This window comes from Petaurus breviceps, unplaced genomic scaffold, assembly GCF_028583685.1.
Source record: "Petaurus breviceps papuanus isolate PSGF00001 unplaced genomic scaffold, PetGlider_PUasm1.0 91023, whole genome shotgun sequence".
Lineage (NCBI taxonomy): Eukaryota > Metazoa > Chordata > Mammalia > Diprotodontia > Petauridae > Petaurus > Petaurus breviceps.
This window is the reverse complement of record NW_027187398.1, coordinates 2,312,788-2,335,017: the sequence shown is the minus strand read 5'-3', so window position 1 is coordinate 2,335,017 and position 22,230 is coordinate 2,312,788. Positions and strand designations below refer to the sequence as shown.

Below are 22,230 nucleotides of genomic sequence, written 5' to 3'. Positions count from 1 at the left end.
ACACACATGTAAAATAACAATATCTTATTTAAGCCTTTGGGGACCTAAAAATTGTACCTAATACCACAAAAACTAACTTCCCCATCCTCTAGCCACTCCCATCCCCCAAAGGGCAGCAACCTAAACGGTAGAAATAGCTCCAAGAGGTATCATGATATAAGAGTTCCGTGGTTTACCAACATTGGGAATGTTTTTGTTAATCACATTTCACAAAAACCATTACAACTTGCCAGACTGTAGGGCAACGAATAATACATAGGGACCAAGTGAGATTCGTGACTGTTGCTTTTATTTGGCTTGGAACACCAAATAACAGGCTGGTTATTAAGGAATAGATGTGGGTCTTTAAGCAAAGCCAAGATAACCACAGATTGAGGTCTGTGCTGGAAGTGACCTCACAGGTCATCTTGTCCAATCCACTCATTTTACAGATGAAGAAGGTAAGGCCCAGTGATGATGGGTAACTAGCTGAAGGTAACTCACACATAGGTATTATGCAGCAGAACTGTGATTTAAACTTAGAAATGGAGACTTCCAAGTTTAGTGCTCTTTCCATTGTAAAAAGTCTATTTCACTTTCCTTAATATTTATTTTGTTAGAGGTACATGCAAGTCAAATTCTTATTCTTTGAATCAAGTTTTAAGTGTTCACTTTTAAAGAAACCCTGTGTAATTCTATCTGAAAGCTGAGAGTCCTTTAGAATGGCAAATTATCTGAGACTAGTTTAGCAGTTTTGAGAGTTCATATATTACATATGCTGAGTTTCAGATAAGTGAAGGCACACAATCAGTAGCAAAGCCTCTTCCAGGGCTAAGTTCTAAGACCTTACGAATGGTGATGACACTTTTATAAGCATGCTACAAATGGTCTCACCATGATCTCCATGCATCATGGTATAGTACAAGAGCGTTGAACTTAGTCAGGAGGGTTGGGTTCTCTTTCCAGTTCAGTTTAGAAACTGACTCTGGATCATATCCCCAGACTTGCCTTTCTTCCTCTGTATTAGGTGAGGAGTTGGTACTAGTTGACTATGACTTTAAGATCATTATAAGGCATAAGTACAAAGCAACGTGATTGTTTTTCAATAAGGACATTTGCATTATACTTCCAAAAGAGTGATGTCCCAGCTAAAGGAGTCACCTTAGGAGCCAGTACATACACTGGTTCTCAGAAGGCCTCCCTTGCTCCAGAAGTAGTCAGAACCAGGACAGCTAGGTGATGCAGTGAAATGGCCCTGAAGTCAGGAGGATCTGGGTTCAAATGTGGCCTCAGACACTTGACATACTTTCTAGCTGTGTGACCTTGGACAAGTCACTTAACCCCAATTGCCTTGCCTTCCCCCACCCCCACCCCCCAAAATGAAAAAAGTAGTCATAACTTCTCTTTTGGAACTGCCTTAATAGTCTATGAGCACACATGTCTGAAGAGTCTCTAAGATGGAAAATTTTCATGTTTGGGGGAAAACAGCCTCAAATCACTCAATCATCAGTTAAAGGAGATCAGTGATTAAGTTTTTGCTTGGGGTCAAGAATGAGCACTGCTTATAATGTAATAGGATTGATTTTGTGTGTCTCATACATCAGCTCAAGCAAACTTTGAGCAAAGGCAGAATTATTGAGATAAGGGACAGCCTACCTCAGGTGTGCTCTGACTGGGACAGGATTAATGTGGATTTTAAGTTTGAGTATATTTTTTTTAAAAAAGAATCTGTTAAAATCCAATTCAAATTGACTCCTAGTAGAATAACAACAAAATATGACATCTTTTGCACCCAGTAAGCACTTAATAGATGTCTGCTGAACTGAATATGACATTTAGAAAAACCCATAGAGATAACTGAGTTCAAATCCCTCATTTTACAAATGTGGAAAAGGGCTCAAAGAGAAGTGACTTGTGTTTTAAGTTTTTCAAAGTTTAACATATATTAACTTATTTAGTAGAGCAGGTTACAGGGTTTTGAGTCAGTAGACCTGTATTCAAATCTCATCTCTGCTATTTACTTCCTATATGACCTAGACAAGTCATTTAACTTCTCTATGTCTCAGAGAAGTCTTTGAGGCTGCCTCCCCCACCTCCAATGAAAATTTTCCATCTTAGAGAATATTCAGACATGTGTGCCCATAGGCTATTAAGGCAGTTCCAAAAGAGAAGTTCTGACTACTGTAAAATGACAGGATTGGATTAGATATGAGGAACTTTCCAGTTCTAAAAATATGATCCTATGATTACAAAAATTGCTTTCAATCCATGGTTTATAGTCAATTGTCCATGATAAATATAAGGAAAAGAGAGGGTATCAAGAGAAATTATTTTGGGAATCCAAAACCTTTAATTGGTGAACAATAAAACTAAATCTCTTTGAACTGTGTTTAAAACTGTTATGTACAACTTCATATTACTTGATAAGAAATTTGCTGGTTTCTTGCTCTGTAAACTATCAGAAAACACAAGCATGATCTGAAAGGCATTTTCAATTTCAATGATAAGAGGAAGAGTGGTATGATATAGTATGGCAGGAAAAACCCAGTGGAGTTGGAACCTAAAGAGCTGGGTATGAATCCCAGCTCTAGTACTTAACACTTGTGTGGTCTTGGGTTGATCACTTAAGGTCACTAGTCCTCAGCTCCTTATCTTTAAAATGAGGGGGCCTGGACTAGATGATCTTTATGGTCCTGACACAATCTAAATCCTATGACCAGCATCTATCCAATAAAAGAATACTTCCTAGAAAAAAGTCAGTGTGTTTTCATAATGATGATATAGCAAAGCATATTTTTCAGTAAGTATTTTTGATGAGGAATAAATGTTCAATCACAGACATTTTTTGGACTATTGAAACGAGGGCACAATAAATAAGAGCCTATATGTTGATCTGGCCACAAGGGGGCACATTTCAATTGTACTCTTTAGGTTCATTTCTCAGGCTGCCTGAATATGTTAGGGTAAGTCATTTGGCTCTATGTGACTTTACAGAAGTTTATTTACAAATTCTATTGGTTTTGGTTTATCATGCAAAAAGGGTAAAATAAGTTTTAATTAAAAGTACATGCAGTACCTTAACTGCTATTTGAAATGTATCACGAGCTCGTAAAAGAATTTGATATGAACTTTAAAAAAAGAAGAAGCTACTCAAGGGAATATTGGATTAGTATTACATGATGTGTGGCAAAATTAACAAGTGAATCAGGACTGACATCCACGACAGAGGTGCTCTCTAACCTTTGTATGTAAATATGACATAAGAGAAGGAGAGGATTACAAGATTTCGGTAAGATTTCAGCCTAAGAAAGCCCACAAATTCTTTACCATGTTAAAAATGGAATCTGTTTTGACAAAAAGATTTTCTAGAAGAAACTACTTTGTGTGCATCATCTCAAAAAACAAAATGGAGAACAGCATAATGTGCATTTTCAAATAGAAAATAAGAATTTATAAAATTGGATGCTGTTTTAAAGTGATGAAAACTTAACTTGAAAATGAGGCTGCCTATGGTTTTTTGAAAGCATCTGTATCATTTATCAGAGATAAGGTAATCATTTAAACTGAAGTTTGGTCCATAAACCTTAAACAGCATGGTGGTCACATGCTGATGTTACCTATAGTGCTCATTTCCTGAGTTCTTTCCAGCTCCTGTTCATGTATATTAGCTGTCTTTACATTATTACAAATGTCATCACCTTTATGTTCTTCATTTTGCATGATTCTGTTCAACCTCATGTCTGTGTTATCTGAACCCATTCTTTTGGTACTGATTTCCAAAAGGTTTTTTACTATAAAATAATTTGAATTCTCAATCCTTTGATTTATTCCACCAGTTTCCAGCAGCTCTTCATTTTCCTCTGTATCTGATTCTGTATCATCATAAAGTTCTGGTGTGAAATAGATAGATTCATCTTCTTCTGTTGTTTCAATATCTGCATTTACACTAGAAAATTCAGCTTCCACATGTACAGGACTCAGATCAATGTCTCGGTGGTCTGGGGCTTCTTCAGGGTGGAGTTCAGCAGGATCTTCTTTACTAATAGCATTGGTCCTTTTTATTGATGAAGTAATGGTTTCTGATTGTGGGCCTGGGCCAAATGGTGTGTTTCCTGACAGAGATGAGGACTGGTCTCTAATAGTGAGAAACAGACCAGCTGTACTTTCCTTTTTTTCATTTGTGGAAGGGAAAGTATTGACGTCATGGTTCTCTGAAAATCTGTGCACAGGTGTGGAAGTAGAAGTCAGTGACTTGGGGGTGAAATATTTCTTCACAGAGTCAGATTCAAGACAGCTATTCCTTTCTGTTTGTTTACTGAAGGTTGGACTTAAGGATCTTGATATTAAAAACTTTTCCTTCTTCATTTTCTGGGGAGAATATTCCAACAATAATGAATCATCTGTGAATATTAAGAAAAAAAGAGCATATTAATTTCTTCCCTTTGCTTATCCTGACCATTACTATATTAAGATGATCATATTTTATATATAATGAAAAGCTATATATTAAACAGACAATCAAAGGCAGATAACATTAAAGACCAGCTCATCTTATAGAGGTCCAGAGAAAGGAAGTGTCCTGCTAATTTCATAGTTTATCACTATAAGAGTCAGGGCTGTCTCCTGACTGGCAATTCAGTGTTTTCTATTTAGGATGGAAGCAAAATATATGAAAAAAATACCCTAATTCACTAAGTTTAGTTAGTAGGCTATATTAACAACAATAAAGACTACATGAAAAACTATAATACAAGGCAGAATTTGGATGCCCAAAGCAGAGGTAAAAAGAATCATAAAATTTAAGCTGCAAAGCACCTTAAAGGTGATCTAGCACAACCCATTCACTTTCCAGATTAGAGAACAGAGGTCCAGTGACATTTAAGTGACATTTCCTAGGTCATATGGATAGTAAGTGGCAAAGCTGAGATTAAACTAAGGTCCTATGACTACAAGCTCGGTGTTCTGCCCATACACACTATTTACCACATAAAGTGTCATGAGAAATTTGAAGAGGGAAAAGATCAGGGAAGGCTTCAAGGAAGAGGAAAAATCCTGAAGAGATGCTTCAACAGGCAGAGATGGTGGGGAGTGGGAAGAGGAAGCACTTCTGTGTGGGAGGGTATGGAGTAAAGCACAAAAACAGTAGAAGACAGGTGGATAACAGTATAGTTTGGCTGAAATACAGAATATATGAAGGGCAATGGTATAAATTCAAGCTGGAAAGGTAGGTTGGAGTCAAACTGTAGAAGGCTTTGAATGTTGGGATAAGTGACATGCTTTATTTGATAGGTGATAAGTAGCCTTTGAAGGTTTCTTAGAAGAGTTATGTGATCAAAGTAGTCCAGTTGGAAGATTACTTAGGTATGGCATGAAGGATGGATAAGAGACTAGTTAGTAGGCTACTGCTACAGTCTAGGAAAAGGGTAAGGAGGGCCCAAAATGGAGAAGTTGTAGTAGCAATGGAAAGGAAGGACAGAAGGGAAGGACTTGACAATACAGGTTAAGAACCACGCTACAGAAAGCAGTTACAATGATAACTCCCGTTATTTTTCTAAAAGGTCAGCACCCAGAACTTCAGAATATACAGACAGAATTATCAAGACAGAAACAGATCAAGTAGACAGATTTCCAAACTGCCCAACCATTACATCCATACCAAATCAACATCTGGGTTTTTCAAAGCCGGGGCGGGGGGGAGGCTCTCAACAACCAACGGCTTCCCAGAGTCTCATATGATCAAATCACAGAACACTTCTCAAAGTGAGTCCCAAAACAAAGCTACACATCAGGGCTTATATAGCCTTCTCCTGGCTCAGAGAATGTAACAACCTTATTGACCCACTGGCCAATCAAAAAGTATCTACTGAAAAACAAGCCTCCCACCCCAGGCTCCAGGTGCACTTTAGCCTAGGGGCAGGGAAGATCTTAAAAATTTACATTCCCATTACACTACAGAAAGTGGTTACAATGATAAGTCCTGTTATTTTTCTAGTTTACTGTCTTTAAGGTATGACTTTTGTCAACTGAAAGAATTCACAACTTAGAATCTGTGCATCATGGAATTTTATAGTTGGTTAATGTCAGTGGCTATCCAGTCTAACCTATACCCAGAAATGAATCTTCCCCACCTTCTAGTGCCCCAGATCATTTCCAACAAGAAGTCATTCAGTTTTTGTTTGATAGCCTCTAATGAAGGAGTGCCCACTACCTCCTTCAGTAGACCATTCTACTTTTGGACAAGTCTAATTGCTAGAAAGGTTTTTCCTGATATTAAGTCTAAATTTGTTTCTTTGCAACATATACCTATTGTCCCTAGTTCTGAACTCTGGGATCAAACAGTAAGTCTAATCCCTTTTCCACGAGAGTCCTTCAGATACTTGAAACTAGCTCTCGAGTTCTCTGTGAGTCTTCTCTTATAATAAGGGCACTCAAGGCCCTTTACCCTCCTGGTTACCCTCCTCTAGACACTCTCTAGTTTATCTAATATCCTTCCTAAACTGTGACACTGAGAACTGAATGTAACACTCCTATGGTCTGACCAGGGTAAAGGACAATGAAATTTATTTTTATTTAATCTTTATTCCTAGAAGCTAGATCACTTTTGGGCTTTTGGCTGTCATTTTACACTAATGATTCAAAATAAACTTGCAATCCACTAAAATCCTCATATCATTTTTAGATAAGCTATTGTCTAATCAGCCCCTCTTATTTAGATGAAATAGATGTTTCTCTCTTTAGCAATGTCCTAGAGTATGGAAAGACTAATGGACTAAGGGTCAAAAGACTTGGCTTGACTCTTGACTCTGTCCGATACTGGCTGTGTGACCTTAAGGCAAGTCTCTAAATCTTTCAGGGCCTCAGTTTCTTGACTTACAAAATGAAAGTGCTAGACTGGCTGACCTCCAAGCTCTAATGCTATGATTCCATGACACATACTTTTATTCTTGGCTGTGATGATGTTACTTGGGTGACTCTGTAGATTGATCTCCACAGCCATCATTGTAGGAGCCTGAAAGTCCTGGACAAAAGGTTTCCTTTCATCCTCTTCAAGAACATTTGGTGATAGGTGAGTTGTTGATTCTAATAAAGATGTCGAGGGCTCATCCTTTAAACAGGCCACTTCTTGTGCAGACTCATTACTATTTGGGGATGACACATCAATGACTTTTTGATGTTTTTTAGAAAATGCAGCCAAGGACTCCAACGCACTCTCAAAGGTCGCATGGTGCTTAATCTGTTGCCGGACCCATTTGGAAAGCCCTAGGAAAAAGCAAAACCAGGGAAGATAACTATGTTATAATATCAAATTATTTAGATTCCTTGATTATACTTTCAGAAGAAACATAAAATGAACTCTCAATTCTTTTAAAATACAATGTTTTGCTTTATAGGAGTCCAGAATGTTTTATTTCAGAAAAGATAAATTATTACACAGATAAAAGTTACCTCTTCTTATCTGGAGAAACTAGGGTTGGGGAGAGGAGGAACAAAGTCAACAATGTCTCCCACAGAAAGTAAGTAAATTGAATTAATTATTATTGTTGTTGCTGTTCATGATAACTAACACTTATATGATGCTTTAATGTTTGTGAAACATTTTACACATTTTATTTCATTTTATCCTCATAAAAACCCTGTAAGACAAGTGGTATCATGATCTCCATTGTATAGACAAAGAAATTGAAGCTGTGAGAAGTTGTAAATTTTCCAGGTTTATACAACTACTAAGTGGCTGAAGCAGGATTTGAACTCAGGATTTGCTGTCTCCAAGTCCAACACTATGTCCATTGCAGCAACTATCTTATTCACAGAGATCAAATAAAGGTTCCATAATTACATTAGTTTTGTCACTAATTTTCTTCCAAATACAATTGGACACCTTTATAATTCTGTAAGAGTGTCAAAATTAATAGTTTTTTGGGCCAACCATTTTATATCAAAAATTTCTGCCGAGTATGGTTAGTCTGGGGAGAAGTAATTTGGCTGGTGCTATATCCAAATCCCTGTAATAAACATGAATGTATATTGTCACAAGAGAGGTTTAACAAGGTGATATCTCATACAGAATTGGATATTGGGATATGTAAAAAAGACAGCAATGCTGCTTTTAGGGTAAAGTCTTTTGAAAGTCACTATGCAGGGCGGCTAGGTGGCACAGTTAATAGAGCACCAGCCCTGGAGTCAGGAGGACCTAAGTCCAAATCCAGCCTCAGACACGTCACACAAAAAACTAGCTGTGTGACCTTGGGCAAATCACTTAACCCCAATTACCCTACCTTTCCCCCCTCCAAAAAAAAAGTCACTATGATATTCCAAGTCCAGGTGAAGATTAAACCAACTATACTACAAGATAATCTAGTTATATATTACTCCATTTCCCTTTGGCTTCAAATTTTCCTTCAACTTTTTTTTTTGCTTTAATATTTCTATCAATCCTTAATGTGTCATGAAAATTGAACTCAAACATCAATTAGCCAGAACATAGGATTTGTTTCAGGGCAGCCAGGTGGCTCAATGGACTGAGAGCTGGCCCTGGAGTCAGAAAGATCTGAGTTCAAATTCGGCCTCAGACACTTACTAATTGTATGACCTTGGGCAAGTCACTTAACCTCTGTTTGCCTCAATTTCCTCAACTGTAAAATGGGGTTAATAATAGCACCTACCTCACAGTATTGCTATGCAGATTAAATAAGATATTGTTTTACAAAGTGCTTAGCAGTGTCTAGCACACGTTGGTCAGTTGTTCAGTCATGTCTGACTCTTAAGTCCAGAGACTTTTAAAGTCAAAAGTCCATAGGCTTTTGTTCATGGGGTTTTCTTGGCAAAGATACGAGGGTGGCTTGCCATTTCCTTCTCCAATGTATACCCATTTTTACAGATAAGGAACTAAGGCAAATAGGGGTTAAATGACTTGCCCAGAGTCACGCAGCCAGCAAGTGTCTGAGGCTGCATATGAATTCAGATCTCCTTGACTCCAAGCCCAGTTTTCTATCCACTGCACCTCATAGCTACCCTTAGCATATAGTAAGCCCTATACAAATTCTAACTATTAGTATTATTATCGCTGTGTTGGCATATAGTAAGCACTATATAAATTATAGTCATTACTATTATTATTATTATTATTGTTAGCATTATTATCATGGTGCTGGCTGACATTCCTGAGACATGGAAAGAAAACAAAAATGTTGTGACAAAGCAGAAAAGTAAATGTCTGGTTCTGCCATAATTGCTCTAGAAATCTGTAATTTAGTCATCCACCAGTACTATCTGTGTAGCCCTGAGTAAAATAATAACCTTTTAGCATCAGTTTCCTCATCTGTAAAAGGCAGTGGGATTGGGGGATGTTGGACTAGATGACCTCTCAGATCCCTGAAAGCTCTCAATCTGTCCATGTATGACCCTTTATACATCTGACAGTTTTTCAACAGGCTTTCTATGTATGAGAAAGGTAAAAAAAAATTCTTAGAGATAATATAAAATGATGCAATTAAATTTTCTTTATGATAAATCTAAGCCATAGGCTAAAAATCTAAGTTTATCTTCTATTTTAAATAAAGAAATTTGCAAGACTAAATAGGGGAACTTCCTTTCTGTATCCTTTATGTTTTTATTTATAGAAAGAATAGTATTGTGGAGAAATTTTAAATTCTCCCAACTTAAATTCATTTGAATATTACAGCTGCTTCTTCAGCTCTAGCTTTCTGTAAGCAGAGCTGGTCTTCTGCTTTGTATAAAGCTTATTTACTATTAGAAATATAAAGGAATCTGAGCTCCACCTGCTGACGAGATATTGGCATTTAACAGCTATTTATTTGCCTTTAGTTATCTATTCCTCAGCCTGAAATTAAAAGTGGTTACTTTTTTTTAAATTTTATTTTAGACTCAAGGAGCAGAACACAAATACAAAATAGAGAAAAGAAACAAAAACATATCATAAACATTGGAATTTAAATACAAAGTATGAAAGGAAAAAAGTCTGTCATGTGTGTAGCAGAACATAAAAGAAGATTCAAAATATGTAACAATAAATTTTCATTTCAAGAAAGCCTATATGATAAATAATACGTTGTGTTGAGAACTGTCCATCTTTGCTTCCTTGTGAATTTTCTTTTGTTCTCTGATGTGTACTTTTTTACTTTGTTCTTTATTTCCCTCCTCCCAACCCCCCAAAGTGGTTATTAAACCATCATGAACAACAACCTCATAAAAGAAATAAATTCAACTTTAACACTGATAGTTAAATTTTTGTGTCAATATGAACATTAATTAAAAATACTGTGACTACACTGTTGATAGAACTGTAAGCCTGTCCAATCATACTGGAAAGCAATTCAAATTATGTTTTTAAAAAAAAGTGATTTGAATGTTCTTTGACCCAGACATTCACAGTTAGGCATGTACCTCCAAGGAGATCAAACAGAAATAAAAGCCTCATATTTACCAAAATATTTACTGTAGCACTTTTGTGATAACAAAGAACTGGATATAAAGTAGGAGACCATTGATGAGGGACTGGCTGAACAAACTGTAGTGCATGAATGTAAGAAATTATTACTTTACTGTGAGAAGCAATGAATATGAAGGATTCAGAAAGATGTTAAGGCTTAATTGAAATGATGCAGAGTCAAAGTAAAGCAAAATCAGGAAAACACAACTATGACAAGGTAAGAAGAAAGATTAATAAAATTAAATTAAAAGCTGTGCATTTAAATGACCATACTTTGGGTCCATGGAAGATTTGAGAAGAAGCACCTCTATCTCTTCCCTGCAGTAGTGGGACAGGACTAGAGGTGTGGAATATCCTGCATATACTATCAGATGAGGTCAAATGTTAACCTTGTTTGCCTCAGTTTCTTCATCTGTAAAATTAACCAGAGAAGGAATGGCAAACTACTCCAGTATCTTTGCCAAGAAAATGTAGAGTTGGACATGACTGAATGACTGAACAATGACTGATGTGTAGAAAAAGAAAAATTAAGTCTACACTTAACAATTAAAAATACAAAATGAACTCAAAACTAGGTATCTTGATGATATAGAATAAGTCTAAAGTGAAATGCTAAGTTTTAATGGCAATAAAAAAAGTACAAAGTATTTCCCTCATTTCTTGTTTGAACTCAACCTTCATCTTCTCAGCCTTAAGTTGAATTAGATTTTGTTGGTGATACGCTGGGAAGATGAATTTAATAACTTGAACTAAAGCAAAAACAAGTTATCTACTTTCTTTACTGTGCAGTGCTTCTCTCTCTCTCTTTTTTTTTTGAGGAAATAGGGGTTAAGTGACTTGCCCAGAGTCACACAGCTTATAAATGTATGAGGCTGCATTTGAACTTTGCTTCTCCGGACTCCAGGGCTGGTGCCCTATCCACTGTATCACCTAGCTAACCCGGTGCAGCTCTCCTCTCAAAAAAAAAACAAAACAACCTTGTCTTCCATTTAACTACATCCTGCCTCCTGGACACATACAGCACCTTTTTTCTCTTTAAACTATAGTTACACCTCACTTAACCAAAGGTCACCTTCTCAGCAATTTTATAATTTTATTACCCAGAATGTATTGTAAATCACAGAAAGGAATACAAATCTTCACTGAGTAGATAAAATATGTCACAGTCTGTGAGTGTGTACTTTATCCGAAGGCTCCTCAGATCATCACTTGTTTTACATAAAATTTTAAGAGATCCTTTTATCTATTTCCTATCCCATAAGCAGATTAGGCAAATTAGGAGAAGGTGCTAGAAGCAAGCACACTATCAAAAGTAAGAGACAACAGCTAACAGTTTGACGGTACACAAGCACCTACAAGAACTAAAAGAAATCATAGGAGCCTGGGGTTATTTCGCATAATGGTCAGTATTTGCCCAACACCTCTCAGTAACCTCAGAGAGCCTCTCATATCTCAGTAAAGCACAATAACTGATGTTTACAATTGGAGTAGGAACTGTGATTGTTTTGTGAGGGCCCCACAAAGGGGGGGAGACACTGGGAGCTATGGCAAGGGAAGAGCCTCTGAGACTTCTTGCTTCATTCGGTCCAGGTCTCTTCCCCTACTTTTCCCTTTCTCCTCTGCCATCTTACTCCCCCTTTCTGATTTGGAAGCCCTAACCCATAGATCACCTGTATCTAGGGCATGGCTTTTGGCTGGTAACTTAAGAGGGGTACCCGAAAGTCTTTTTTATTTCCTGACTTAGAAGAGGACAAGCCCAGGGAGGAACTGTTTCAGAGGTTATTCCTGAGTTCCAATTGTTCAAGGGTTCTTTTGTTCTTATTCAATTGTTCTTCCTGGGTTCTTGATCTGGTGACTGATTGTATTTAAGCAATTTACACGGCCAGTTATTTCTGGGTGTGGTGCTGAGTGTCTGAGCCCGGGATTCGATCTCCAGGTCGTCCCAACACTGGAGCCAGTGCTCTTACTCGCTGAGCCACCTGGCCGCCCCTAAGCAATTGGGGTTAAGTAACTTGCTCAAGGTTACACGGCCAGGTGTTTCTGGGTGGATGCTACCGGGATTCGATCTCCAGGTCTTCTCAACACTGGAGCCGGTGCTCTTACTTGCTGTGCTACCTGGCCGCCCCTCCTATATCCTTTTAAATTATAAATTGTATGCTTTTAATTGTTTATGATTACTAAAACGGTTTTTGTTGCATTTTATGGTCCATGAATGTGCCTCATTGCATTTTAACACTTGAGTCTAAATTACTGGACTGGTCTAGGTTAGACCTGATCCATAATGATAATCATCATCATCCTCATGACCCTAAGTTATTAAGAAAAGGTTAAATTATATATTTAGTATACTGTGTTTAAGAAGGTAGCAAAGTGTGTAATTTATTTGAGAAACATTTCTATGAAAAATATTTAAAATAGAGAAAGTTTTGTCAATTAAAGAAGCAAGCCTCAATTATAGGGAAAACTCACCAATCTAGGACACCTATGAGTTTATCATATCTCAGATTCTAAAAAGCTCTAGAGATGACCTGATTTAAAGTGTGTTGACAAGGAGTTAATAGTCTCTTCACAAAGATGTTTTCAGAAATGGATGATATTTAAAAGGCTGGATTTTCTTTTTCTTTGTCATGGAAAACATTACCATATTAGCCATCATGCAAAAAAAGAAAATAAACAAGAAAAAGCAAGAAACATAATGAAAATTTAAAAAGCTTTAATCTGCACTCAGGGTTCATCAGCTCTCTCTCTGGAGGTAGATAAAAGTTTTCATCATCCTTTGGAACTGTCTTGATCACTGTCTTTATCATAGTAGCTAAATCTTTCAAAGTTGATTATTGTTACAAGATTGCTGTTACTATGTAAAATGTTCTCCTGATTTCTCACTTCACTTTGCATCAAATTAATATAAATCTTCCCAGGTTTTTCTGAAACCATTCTGCTCTTCATTTCATATGCCACAGCTTGTTGTTCAGTCACTCCTCAATTGATGAGCATTCCTTCAATTTCCACTTCTTTGCCACCACAAAAGGAGACACTATAAACACGTTTGTACATATAGAACCTTTCCCTTTTCTTTGTTCTTTTTGTGATACAGCCCTAGTGGTAGTATTGTTGGGTCAAAGAGTATGCAAAGTTTTATAGCCCTTTGGGCGTAGTTGCAAATTATTCTCCAGAAAGCTTGGACCAGTTCAAAACTCCACTGACAATGTATTAGTGTCCTTTATTTTTTCAAAACCCTTTAGTATTTATCATTTTCCATTTCTGTCATGTTAGTCTATCTGATAGGTGTGAAGTGCTACCTCAGAGTTGTTTTAATTTGCATTTCTCTAATCAAAAGTAATTTAGAGCATTTTTTCATATAACTATTGACAATTTTCATTTCTTCTTCTGAAAACTTTCTTTGATCATTTATCAATTGGGGAATGACTTTTTTTTACAAATTTGATTCAATTTCATATATTTTTGAGAAATGAGGCCTTTATCAGGGAAACTTGCTATATGTCCCCTCCCCCACTCTGTTAATTGCTTTCCTTATAATTTTGGCTGCATTAGTTTTGCTTGTGCAAAACCTTTATAACTTCATGTAATTAGAATTACCTATTTTACTTCATTTGTTTAGTCATAAACTCTTCCCTTATTCAAATATCTTACAGGCAAAATTTTCCATGCTCCTCTAATTTACTTATGAAATCAACCTTTATGAAAAGACTGAATTTTCAAACATTTTTATCTTTTGTACAACATTTTAATTTTATACAACATTTTAATATTTGATCTAGGAATTCCAACCTCAAGGAATGTTTCTTTAAATAGACACCCTTAAATAACAAAAATTATTTTTAATTCCATTATACTTTCAACTGAGTCTCTTACCAGATATATATCGATCTGGGTTGCTCCTAAAGCGATCATCAACTAAAATAAGAGCTCCCCAATCATTTTTGTGCCGAATACACCTATGGGAAAACAGTGAAAAAGAAAATATTTGAATCAAATTATGTGATAAAACAAAATAGAAATTTTAGTTGGATAGCTAGAAACATGGAGATGGTCCAAATATGTCAGTTACACATCCCTATAATGGAAACTAGCTGTTAAGAGAGGGATGTAAAAGTTACCCAGAAAGATAGTTATACAGATTAAACTAAATGTACCATATTTCTAAAAACCTTCTTATTCTGTCAATTCCTGTTATTGCTAAGCTAAATGAAATAGTTGCTTTGTATACAACAAGAGAATGAAATTACTGGAAATTTTTTTCCCCCAAAACTACACTCCTCAATTCCACAGTTTTAAAAAAATCTACATATTTATGTATAGTCATTTAAATAACATCGTTGCTTAGGGGGAATCTGGCTTGCCTATTTGTGGTCATAGATCCCACTGTGGTTGCAAGATCTAGAGCTGGAAGAGCCTACAGAGACCCCTATTTCAACTCCCAAATTTTGCAGAAGAAGAAAGTGAGGTCCATAGAGGTCAAGATGACCAGCCAGAATGCTGTGAAAAGTCTAAAATCTTGGTTTAGCCACCCAGAAGGTGATTAACCTACCGTGTTTCCCCAATAATAAGACACTGTCTTATTAATTTTTTGGGACAGAAAAACACCAGAGGGCTTATTTTCAGGGGAGGGCTTATTTTAATGAACATTGACAGCAATTTTAATAAACAGGTAAATGTGAACAAAAAAATGTGCCTTTATTCAATAAGCAAATCACTGGGGAAGAACAGGATGACGCGCTCACTGCTGCAGCTCTGATTGGATGCAGCTCAGAGCGCGGCGTGCGTTTCACGGGGGGGGGGGGGACGGTGCATACAGAGGGCTTATTTTCGGGGGAGGGCTTATTTTAGAGGAATCTTACACAGTAAGGGGAGGGCTTATTTTCGGGATAGGTCTTATTATCGGGGAAACACGGTATGAGTGTAATACAGCTGGATGGAGTTTTTCAAGAAGAATTTGAATGACTACTTATTGGGGACATGGTAGAGAAGATTCCCATTCAGGTAAAAATTGAAGTCAATCATCTCTGTGATTCAGTCACAAGGCCATGAGAGTAGCCTTTTCTTAACTAGACTTCTTAACTTTTTTTTTCTGCTTTTCTGGAGGGCAATTGGGGTTAAGTGACTTGCCTAAAATCACATGGCTAGTTTTTCTGTTAAGTGTCTGAGGCCACATTTGAACTCAGGTCCTCCTGACTCCCAGGCCAGTGCTCTATTCACTGTGTCACCTAGTTGCCCCTTCTTTACTTTTAATAATTTTAATGTTTTATGCTTATTCTATATGTTTCTGGTTTTTTTTCTTCAATGTCTATCATTTGTGTGAATATAAAATATAATTTTTAACAATTTCTAATTATTATAGCATTCAAATTAGTTTTATTTTAACCTCTAATAGAAAAATGAAGTTCAGACTAGTTTTATGGTAAGTGAAATTCTGATTGACCATTCATTTCAGGAAAGGAATAATCTAAAGGAATCTTATGATTTAATGTTGGTTAATCCTTTAAGCACTACAAAACCTTTTTTTTTAAATTTTCTACCCTTCTTAAAAGATTATAGTAAAATATACCTGTATATTTTCCTGCCTTAAAAAATACTGTGCACTGAATATTAATTGATCTTTCTTTTCTGATGATTGAGCATTTTGCTAAACACAACATCTCAGGGTTATGCTCATGAACATCAATTTTCATTACGAATCACATACAGATGGTATAGAAGATTGGGTTGCATCTGAACTGATTCCAAGATATATTTCAGAAGATATTTTTTATATGTGTGTATGTTTGTTGTATTTTTAATGTATATTTTTTTGGAAGGGGAAGGGCAGGGCAATAGTGACTTACCCAAGGTCACATGGCTAGTAAGTGTTAAGTGTATGAGGTCAAATTTGAACTCAAGTCCTCTTGACTCCAGGGCCAATGCTCTATTCACTACACCACCTAGCCGCCCCCCAAATGTATATTTTTTAAAAAGAAATAGCTTCATCCTACTAAGTGTAATTTTTATTTATTTATTTTAAAGCAATCGGGGGTAAGTAACTTGCTCAAGGTTACATGGCCAGTTATTTCTGGGTGTGGTGCTGAGTATCTGAGCCCGGGATTCGATCTCCAGGTCGTCCCAACACTGGAGCCGGTACTCTTACTTACTTACAGGCAGAGCCACCTGGCCGCCCCTAAGCAATTGGGGTTAAGTAACTTGCTCAAGGTTACACGGCCAGGTGTTTCTGGGTGGGTGCTAAGTGTCTGAGCCCGGGATTCGATCTCAAGGTCGTTCTGACACTGGAGCCAGTGCTCTTACTCGCTGTACTACCTGGCCGCCCCCTAAGTGTAATTTTTAAAAAAATTGTCTAACTGATCAACTTTGTAGACTATACAATATTGCTACTTTTACATAAAATTAATTATTGAATAAAGGATTTCTTCCATATACCCTAAGATTTTCCCTGGCTACTGTTCTTTTATCCTTAATACTTGTTTCCCTCTTGTGGCTTTTCTATATAATTCTGCCACCATTTTCTTTCTCTACCTGCTACTTTTCTTCTCCCCTCCATAGCTGGTGATCCTGTGATCTGATACTGTCAGGATTCACCTTTTACAGTTTCTTGCTTGGTCTGACCAACCAGTATACTACCTGCAGCTTCACTGAATGTTTTTTGAACTTGCCCTTAACAGACTTCCTATTACTGTCAAGGGAAATACCAGCTCCTACTCACCCCAATTCTCAACCTGTGTCATGCTCACTCCTTACTTGTACTCACTCTACATAACTAATCTGGTGTGAAGTCTTATAGTCTCTGCCTTTACAACCTATTTAAAATATACCCCTTTTTCTCTACTCATTCAGTCACCACTCTCATGCAGGACTTCATCACCTTACCGCTAGACTATTCAGCACCTAATCTGTTGGTTGGTTTCTCCCTCAAGTCTCTCCCTACCCTAACCCATTCTCTACTTAACCCGTAGATCAAGGTGATGGCTGTTACCCCTACCACTACACTGTAACCAAAGTTTAGTAAATTTGAGGAGGGACCTCCATGTTATTCTTATTTAAAATTAAGGAAAAACTCTCCAGTGTCCAGAAAGCAAAGTTATGTCATTGCTTTTAGATATAACTGAAGAGAATAATTAAAGACAACACTCTTAGAATAGAAATGTTTTGAGCTTTTTAAGGGTACTTTTTATTGCTTATTGAAGTAGAGTGCTGTGCAATACTTAGATGATTTTCCTAGAACACAAATCTGACCATGGTACCTTCCTCTTTCTCTGATTCGAATTCTAGTGGGTTCCTGTTACTTCCAAAATTAAATAGAAAATGTTCTATTTAAAGCCCTCCAGAAATTGGCTCCTTTCATCTTTTCTAATCTTACACTTCACTCTTTTCTATGAACTCTTATGATACAGTGACAGGGGCTTTCTTGTTATTATTCTCACACAACCTTCCATCTCCCAGGTCTATAGATTTTCATTGGCTATCCCCTCTGCTTTTAATTCTCTCCTTCCTCATCTCTGTCTCTTGATTTCTTTCAAGACTCTGCTCTAGTGCTACCTTCTGTGCAAACCTTTTTTTGATCCCCATCTTCCTTATCACCAGTCCTACCAATACTAATTCCTTCCCTGCAGAGTTTAGTTTCCATTTGCAATGTAAGTGTCTTGGTTGTTTTGTATGTTGTTCTTCCCATTAGAATGTGAGTTCCTTGAGGGCAGAGGCTGTGGTTTTGCATTTCTTTGTACCCCCAATGTTGAGTATAGGGCCTGGTACATAAGAAGTGCTTATTGAATATTTTCTGACTGACTGACTTTGGGATTTTTCCAGTAATGTTAGCTTTCCAAAACTTTTAACCTACAAAATATATATTAAATATCTTAATATATTATTCTAAGATATCAAGGTTTTATTTTACCTATATATTACAAAGTATGAAGAAATATGACTAATCTTCAAAATAGTTTTAGTGAAAGATAGCTCATCATTATATACTTACATTCCATAACCCCACTTACCTTCCGAGTGCCTGGTTCAGGGCCCTATAAGCTTGAATTTCATACCACTGGCGGCCGGGTAAAAGACCTCTTAGTTTTGAATGTTGATCATTGTAGTTTCTCTTTAGTTCAACCTAAAGGTAAGTTATATGTTGTTGTTATTATATTATTATTACTTGGCAAAAAAGGCTAAAAGGGATAAATAAACCAGTTAATCTTCAAATTACCTAAGTATAATTTTTAGCTTTATTATAATGGGCATGTATCTCATAATTTTGATCTAGTTGTGTCAATCAGTAAAAATATATTAAAACACTGCACTATATCAAAGGGATTCCAAAATCTTCCAGTTCATCTGTCCTAAAAAAATATCAATCCCTTAAAAGTCAACTTCACCAATACCTTGCTATAAATATACCATTCTGAATGTTTTCCTTTGTTTTATATATATTTTTGCCTCTCTAAAGAGATTATATGTTCTCAGCAGTCAAAAGCAACATCTTATTCTTCTTGCTCTTATCACAGAATATTTTGCATGAGTAGATGCTCAGGGTTTGTTGGATTGCATTCTAATTGTGAAATTGTGACTGTAGCACTTTTAAAATTAATAAATCACCTATCCTTTCAGGAATTCTGATATAAGCAATAAAAAGTACCCTTAAAAAGCTCAAAACATTTCTATTCTAAGAGTGTTGTCTCTAATTATTCTCTTCAGTTATATCTAAAAATAATGACATAACTTTGCTTTCTGGACACTGGAGAGTTTTTTTCCTTAATTTTAAATAAGAATAACATGGAGGTCCCTCCTCAAATTTACTAAACTTTGGTTACAGTGTAGTGGTAGGAGTAATAACCATGACATTAGGTTCCAGAGGCACCTGGAAATTTACCATTCGTGCCCAATTTTCCTTAAAAGGTAAAGGGAACTGTCCTCAAGACTAGATTAATCCAGGGGAATTAGGTTTGAACAACAGTTTATTGACTTAATTTCCCTGTCATCTGAAACCGAACACACAAGTAATCAGAATTCAAGCTTGATGGATTCCCTACTGCTGTGAAAATCAACACACCCTTCAGGTTAGATGCTCCCCTGTGAGGAGCTGGGCTAAGAGGGAGGTAAAGGGAGCTTTATACAAATGAACCAGTTCTGTATTCTTGCTAAGTATCCTTTCCATGCTATTGCTGAGCAAACTTCCTTTGGTTAATATTATATGGGCTACAAGTATCTTATCTCATTCAATTCCCTAGCTAGAATAACTAGACAGGCCTGGGTCAGGCTTGGCTCCAAACACTTGACATAACTGCCAGTATTGGTCTAGAATAACCTCAAGGTGGGAGTGGGAAAAGAGTGATATGCAGGCTTCGGTTGGGCTCAGTCTTCAAGGTCAAACCAGGAGATATAAACTGTTTATTTCAGGGGCTTACTGGCCCCCAACAGGGGAAGATCATGTAAATTAAAATTAAACAAAATAATTAGACTCTTACAACCCCAAGAAAACAGGAACTAGGTTTCTTACAAGGCATAAGATACTGTGAAACTTTTTCTTTCAATTTTTATTGGCTACAGAAGATGGGTTTTCCAAGCTTGCTCTGCAAGCTGCCCTGACCTTCAACAAGACCAACAAGATGCCAATTATAAGCCTCCATAACAAATATCTGCTTGGTCTGTAAACATTGTGGGGTCACTGTGGCACCCAGGCAGACTGAACCCAGATGAAAAATCAACCACATTTTAGAGAGATGTGTTTTTCCACACTAGAATAACAAGGCAATCTAATAAGAAAAAGGCAAAGAATGCAACTGCAATAAATCATTGGTAATATATACACTGACTGCTTTGAGGGAAGGAGAAGTGATTTAAACAAAGACACTATGAAATTCAAGCAGAATTGGTTTCACTACTATGAAGAAAAGTAATACCTGGTCAAAACATGTGGCATGCTACATTTCTGAAAAGGACACAGGCATCATCTAAGTATTGCACAGCACTCTACTTCAGTTTTCAATTCAACACAAACATTTATTAAGCACTTACTATGTGCCAAGTAATGTATTCCTTCCAGAAAAGTATGACTTTCTGCTACCAAAATAACTCATGATATAGGGTTTTGTGGACTATGAAACATACAAAGCCATAGTAGTAAAGAATGGTGGATTTTCTACCTGTCTTATAGACCATTCCATTTAAACTGATGAAAAATTTTACATACAATAAGAAACCTCAATACAATATTGTCTTAACTCTTGGTAGTAAGTAATTTACAATAAGTTACAGTAAGTCATAATCTATATGCCTAGACTGGCTCTGCAGGAGTGATAATTAAATTCAGGGCTACATGGAATATTTAGAAAGTTATCAAATGTAATGTTTAGATTATAAATTGAAATAATTTTATGGAATAAATTCATTCGGTTTTCACATGGTATCCATGCAATACAATGCTGAACTCTAAGGGAAAGTTACAGTACAAACTGCTGTAAATGCTTTCCTTAAATAAATAGCAAAGTCAAAATTTTTAGATGTAAGATCAAACGTAAATATGATTAATTTGTGGTTAGATTTTAAATATTAACGGACACAATTAGAAATGTAAGGAGTAACCTATCGAGTTGTGGTTTGTTATTGTTCAGTTGATTTGAGTAATTTCCAACTCTTTGTGATCCTTTTGGGTTTTCTTGACAAAGACACCAAAGTGGTTTGCCATTTCCTTCTCCAGCTCATTTTATAGATGAGAAAACTGAGGCAAACAGGTTTAACTGACTTGCTCAGGGTCACAAAGAAAGTAAGCATCTGAGGCCACATTTGAACTCATCTTTCTGACTCCAGACTTGGTAGTCTATCTACTGTGCCACCTAGCTGCTCCAAACCTAGTAATCTCAACATTTTAAAAATATGTTTGAATGGATTTAAACCCGTGACAAATTTTGCAACGAATGGGTGTTCATTTAAACTCTATGCAATGGAATTTGTTTTAAATGAACCACCAGAGAGGTATAAAATAGCTCCCATAGGGGGGCTAGGTGGCACAGTAAATAGAGCACCGGCTCTGGAGTCAGGAGGACCTGAGTTCAAATCTAGCCTCAGACACTTAACACTTACTAGCTGTGTGACCTTGGGAAAGTCACTTAACCCCAATTGTCCTGCCCTCCCCTCTCCAAAAAAAGCAAAAAGGAAGGAAGAAATAGCTCCCAGGATTTTATCAGTAAGCAAGCGAATTAAGATTAAGTCTTTTGCTAACTTAAAGTCTAGCTTAGTGAGATTAGAACTACACAAATCAATGAGCAAAATAGCAATGAAGACTAAATATGTAAGTGCCAAGGGGGCACTTATGTAGACTTATGCAAAAAAAAATATTCTGAGCATTAATGGGATTGGCCTATTCCTGAGATCAAATTTGTTGGGTCTTAAAGTAGGGATATAAAATGGAATGAATAAGAGGAGATTTGTTAATTCAGTGACAGCAAAGGGTTCAGATTATAACTAGACATGCTACAAATGGTATCCCAAACATTATCACGTGCTATAACAAATAAGGTGCTAAGTATTATTGAAGTAAATAAATACATCATCTCTCATAAAGTTAGCTTTGAAAGAGTGTGCTTAATAAATGTTTGTTTTATTTCAGTGGAACTGAAGGAAGTGATTGTGTGGCTAAGTGGACTGAGTCATAACTGAGACAGCACAGAGGGCTGAACCTGGAGTCAGGCAGACTTGAATTCAAATCTGGCCTCAGATAATTACTAGCTGTGTGTCCCTGGGCAAGTCACTTAGCCTCCATCTGAATCAGTTTCCTCTCCATCTGTAAAATGGTGACAATAATA

The 22,230-nt window shown here is 36.6% G+C and overlaps 1 protein-coding gene across 4 annotated transcripts in view; it reads right to left on the bottom strand.

Annotated features, from left to right (window-relative positions):
* Positions 1-271: 271 nt before the first annotated feature.
* Positions 272-22,230, bottom strand: part of BRIP1 (BRCA1 interacting DNA helicase 1) — a 240,837-nt gene continuing 218,878 nt past the window's right edge. For all 4 annotated transcript variants that reach the window (XM_069078100.1, XM_069078101.1, XM_069078102.1 and 1 more), the window contains 4 exons: positions 18,430-18,542; positions 14,303-14,385; positions 6,916-7,239; positions 272-4,379 (listed from right to left, as the gene is read on the bottom strand). In XM_069078100.1, coding sequence (XP_068934201.1) covers positions 3,580-4,379; positions 6,916-7,239; positions 14,303-14,385; positions 18,430-18,542 — 1,320 coding nt within the window. In that variant the 3' untranslated portion in view covers positions 272-3,579. The remainder of the gene's footprint in view (positions 4,380-6,915; positions 7,240-14,302; positions 14,386-18,429; positions 18,543-22,230) is intronic.